General features: G+C 51.8%; 1 protein-coding gene across 2 annotated transcripts in view; it reads left to right on the top strand.

Annotated features, from left to right (window-relative positions):
• The first annotated feature begins 1625 nt into the window (after nt 1-1625).
• The window catches only part of rfwd3 (ring finger and WD repeat domain 3), a 7480-nt gene continuing 4105 nt past the window's right edge, over nt 1626-5000 (top strand). The window contains exons 1-7 of one of the 2 annotated variants that reach the window (XM_070971741.1): nt 1626-1833; nt 3213-3499; nt 3689-3963; nt 4060-4103; nt 4292-4489; nt 4586-4677; nt 4978-5000. The exon at nt 4978-5000 is cut by the window's right edge and continues 92 nt beyond it. In XM_070971741.1, coding sequence (XP_070827842.1) covers nt 3213-3499; nt 3689-3963; nt 4060-4103; nt 4292-4489; nt 4586-4677; nt 4978-5000 — 919 coding nt within the window. In that variant the 5' untranslated portion in view covers nt 1626-1833. Of the gene's footprint in view, nt 1834-3212; nt 3500-3688; nt 4104-4291; nt 4490-4585; nt 4678-4977 lie in introns of both variants that reach the window. The other variant, XM_070971740.1, reaches the window with a different exon arrangement.

Here is a 5000-nt window from a genome sequence, read left to right as displayed (position 1 = left end):
ATCATCTCTGATGCAGGTTAGCTGATAAATTATCATCCTTCCTCCTCTGGGCATCAGTCATCAGCCTCTCAGCCTCCCGGCTCAGACATAATAAAGTACTGCATGCTCAAAGGTTTATTTGTTTATTGCCAGCCTTTATGCAACTATAGATCGTTTTGAGTTCAGGTGTGTCGAGCAGGTTCAGATAAAAGAGTCTTTGTTCACAACAGTCTTGCTTTTACTCTGCAGTATTACTCCGTTAACTTAAGTATCAAATAGGTTTTATTTCACATACATTTTTTATCCCTGTTTTTATGTCCATTCTACGTCTTTTCTTCCTCTTGTTATTAGTATTAAGTTAAACATCTGGGCACTTCCTCAGTCTTTGCATCTGGACGCACCTTTATGTACTGCAGTGTAGAAATATGTGTCATATAGTAAGTGTCCCATTGACCTTGTCAAGATAAACACTGTCTCCACGTGTCGGGAGGCAGCGAGCCAGCTGCTGCATGCGACTCACAGGACATCAGACACGCTGCACCTTCACCGTCACAGACATGTGATGCGCACTCAGGACTGCTCACAGGACTCTGCTGTCAGTTCGTTAACTCATATTTTGTGGCTGTCGTTCTCTTCTGCAGTGCTGGTGGATAAACTGTGCAGCGTGGTGGCACAGAGGACTCTTCATCATCACTCTGACTCTCCATCAGCAGTGCTCGAGGTTTCTGGTCATCCTCAGGAGAAGCACAGCTGTGAAGTCATGAAACAGACCTGCAGCTCGCTGAAAACCTCTGGAGTGCTCATGGATTTTAAAGCAATGATCAAACACAGACCGTTCAGGGCTTCACTACCCTGTGTTTGATCTGCTCATTCATGAGCAGCATATTACAGCATAAACCTGTTCCAGACACTTCCTCTGAAAAGGCCTCCACCTAGTGGCACACTTCCATGTTACAACAAAATCCCATTTTCAAACAATATACCAAGTAAATGTTTCTAAACCAAATTACAGGTGTGAAACTTACCTGGACCACATGGTCTTGGTCTGGACCAAACTGAATCACATTTCTGGATGGTTCAGACTTTCAGACCAGTTACCGAGCCTTACGGCAGGCTATTGCCACGACCAGGAAAAGGAAAAATGAGCTGCAGGAGCACTTGGGGAGAAACCAGCAGTGTGTACTGATGTAGCATTCAGTGTGCAACAAAAGCAAAATCTGCAGTATGACAGAAAACACCTGGATATCGAACTGAACATCAAACACCTCCAGTCTGCATGAGACCGGTCTGTCTCACCTACTGTGTCCCACTGTGCAAAGCGCAACCAGCCGGGCTCACAACATAAAGCATATATTTTTTTATATAGAGTTTTCATGTTATTTTATCGTTGTTGACCCCCAGACCCCAGAATCCGCCCTCCACCCACGTGGTCATGGCTGAGTGTGTTGTGCGTCTTCTGCAGACCAGGACTGACTATTAAATCTTAGTTAATAACTTTCACTTCACTTTCACTTTCTGTTATAAACGGTCACAGAGCCATCCACAGCCAGCCTAGCTTCCGTTTGATCTTCCCCAGCTGTGACTTCCGGTTGATGCAGGCGTGATTCACCCTGTCAACATACGATCTTCGGCAGTGACGTCGCGGCAGGATGGGGCGGGCAGAGTGAACTGGCGCCGGGAGATTCGATCCCTGACCGCGATTCAGACTGCATTTGCTCCCACTGAGTGAACTGGAAGTAACCTATAAACCCACCACAGCCAGACCTGTTTGAGTAGTGTCTTTGGGGCCATGTTGTCGCCGTTTGTGTTCTTCCAAAGCGGGATCAGCAGCTGTTAAACTTCACTTCCTCACGGGTAGGTGTTCGCTTCTTACCGCGCTGCTGCCGCAGCTCCAGCCCGAGCGGAGCCAAGTCTGTTACCTAACTTGACGAGCTAGCCGCGCTAACGAGCCCACCAGCCTGCCTCATCTCCCGAGCTTCTTTACTACAGCATCACCGTAGTTAATGTCAGCACTGGGTAGTTAAACACTGGCTGTTATAGAAGCGAGATTTCCCACACGAAACGCAGCCTCACAGCTCGTCTAATGTTAGCTAGTTTTAGCTAAAGCGTCCGTGGTAACCAGGGCGGAACGAGGAATGGATCCTTTTGTCCTTTATTGTTCTGAAACGTTGCTTATAAACTGAGAAGCTCCATCAAAAATCTCGTCCATTAATGTCTGAACTGAATATATGGAGCTGCTGTTAGCTCTATTTTGGTTGGGGGCCTCGGGGTCCTCGGTCTCGAGTTGAGCGCTTAGCCGGAGAACGCGCGCCGTGGCCCCGCAGAACGCAGCCGGAGGTATCTGCCATCACAGGTCACAGACAGATCCGCGAATTATGGAGCTCATTTGTCGGACAGTTGTCAGTCAGAATCTGTCGCACCTCGCTGGACCAGTCGGCTGCCATCACTGTTCGACTGTCCCAGTCAGCGCTAGCTAGCTGCTTAGCACAACATGCAGCTTGTGTAACGTGTCTTGGTTGGTGTGTGTTGGAGCTCAGTGTGGCTCCGCTGTGAGAGCAGCTGTTAGCGTGTTGAAAGGCGATGTGGAGAGCAGCAGCTGTCTGACAGAGACAACGTAATTATCTCTGTATGTATTACCGCATCCTTGTCTAGTGTGCAGAGGTAAACCAGGTGAAAGCAGTGTTCTTCACTGCAGCTCCACGTTTGAGTGCGGGAAGCTTTTCATCAGCACTGATGAAGAAGGACGAACTTTACTTCCTCAAGATGATTCAGAGTCAAGCGGCTTAAAGTGTCAGGGACAGTGTGTTAGACTACCGGAGCAGAGGAGTTTACAGGTGTGACTGTCATGTTGGCATGGGAGGCAGCAGGTGAACGCACTGAGGTTATAATAATGATTGTTTTTGTTTATGGAGAGCGTCATAAGTGCAAGCAAACGTTTGTAAAAGGCCAGAGTCCAAAACCTCACTGCAAAACACACGAATTAAATACATCAAAAGACAAAAGATCTGAATCCGAAAATTCATCTTTTCTGAGCTTGGAGGCTTTCCCAGCATGCACCAGGTTGATTTATTTATTAGTTCAGGTAGACTGAAACATTCATTCATACCTGCTAACATCACGGTTAGAAGGTGGGATCTGACGTTAAGTGACTTCTTGACGGACGTGTTGGCAGAGCGTCGTCTCTGAGGAGAAACCGTCTCACCTGCGTTCTCTCCCGCTGTGCTGGCGTGCAGATGGAGGCCATGGAGGTAGACTCCCCTGTGGAGGGTGGGGGGAGAGGCAGCGAAGAGCCGGCGACCGCTGCAGCGGCCGCGGACGCCAACGCGCCGCACGTCATCTCAGACTCCGGCAGCAGCACAGAGGTGGACGAGGAGGACGAGGACGACAGCGAAAGAGGACAGACGGCAGCCCGAGTGCCGCCCAGGCTCCCCGCCACCTGGGCGTTCAGTCAGAGGGCGGTGGGCGGCTCTGCGGCCACGCCTTCAGCTGCTCCGGGGGCGCCCATACGGAGGAGGCTCAGGTACCGCGAGCTGACGCTCAGCGCTCTTCATCTTAACTGGAAATCCCTTTAAAGCAGCTTCATCTCATTTGTTCGTCTTTGAATTCGGCTCTGGAAGCTTTCACACAGGCCTCAGACCCTCCTGTCCCCCCAGCAGCTGCATTTTGTCGGTGTCCTCCTGAGACATTAACCCTGTGCTTCTGTCCCCAGGCAGGGCCTCCGGGTGCACTACCCCAGCCAGACCGCAGCGCCCTCCAGAGGCTTTCCGGACTTCCTGCTCCGAGCCCCGGCCGCCAGCGTGGCTGAACCAGAGTCCGGCAGCACCACGGAGGTCAGCGAGTCCGACGAGGAGGAGGAAGAGGAGGAGGAGGTGGATGAAGAGGGTGCACCCGCTGCCGCGGAGCCTGTCCACTCCGTCCCGCCGGCTAGTCCTCGCCTCAACGCCTCCATCCAACACACACAACCACAGGAAGCCAGTCCAACCAGTGAGTGTGACCAGCATGTGCTTCATGTCCTTCACTGGTTTCCACAGACCAGCGCAGAGTCTCCAGTGTGGTTTATGTTTCCTCCACTGTGTTCAGGTGCAGATGGTGAGAGGACAGACGCTCAGAATCAGGACGTCCAGGTAACGCTCAGACGTCCTCCCTCACTCGTCTTCCTTCTACCAGTTATTGGACTTAAGTTCCACATTTTCATTTTGTCAGAACTGTTTTTAAATGACGAAGAGTCACTCTTCATCACACAGAGGGCTAATGATCTGTCAGATGTTTTATCGTCCCCATGACTTGAAGCACCCTTCGTGTCCCCCTCTAGTCGGTCCCCGTGGCTTCAGCTATCGTCACGCCGTCGCAGGGCGAGGAGGGCGAAGGAGACAACTGCAGCATCTGCCTCGAGGCGTGGACGACGGCGGGCGAGCACAGGCTGTCGGCTCTGCGCTGCGGACACCTGTTCGGCTTCACCTGCATCCAGCGCTGGCTGAAGGCTCAGGGCACGGCCGGGAAATGTCCACAGGTCGGCCGGGTTAACGACCAGCGGGATCACAGGCGTCATTTCCTGCATCTCACGCCTGGATTTCAACCGTCTTTTGTCTCTGTTGTCTCTCTTCAGTGCAACAAGAAAGCGAAGCGTTCGGACATCATTCTGCTGTACGCGCCGAAGCTGAGGGCGCTCGATAACTCAGAGCAGGAGACCTTAAAGAGGTGAGACGTTTCTCTGCTTTGCTGCCGGCACGCCGACACACCGGCTCTGCGGCTCTGCGGCTCTGCGGGTCTGATGTGAGCTCAGGACGTTCAACGTCTCGGCTCAGCTTCAGGAAACGAGTCTGTAGAAAGAAAAGTCCTCTGCAGATTCCTGATTGTTTGCAGCTGTAACAGGATCCGTCCACACTGACCTGACCTTTGATACTGTGTGTGTGTGTGTGTGTGTGTGTGTGTGTGTGTGTGTGTGTGTGTGTGTGTGTGTGTGTGTGTGTGTGTGTGTGTGTGTGTGTGTGTGTGTAGGTCTCTGGAGCAGGAGCAGTGTC

This window comes from Chaetodon trifascialis, chromosome 10, assembly GCF_039877785.1.
Source record: "Chaetodon trifascialis isolate fChaTrf1 chromosome 10, fChaTrf1.hap1, whole genome shotgun sequence".
In the NCBI taxonomy this organism is placed as follows: domain Eukaryota; kingdom Metazoa; phylum Chordata; class Actinopteri; order Chaetodontiformes; family Chaetodontidae; genus Chaetodon; species Chaetodon trifascialis.
This window is presented reverse-complemented; position numbering and strand designations above follow the sequence as displayed.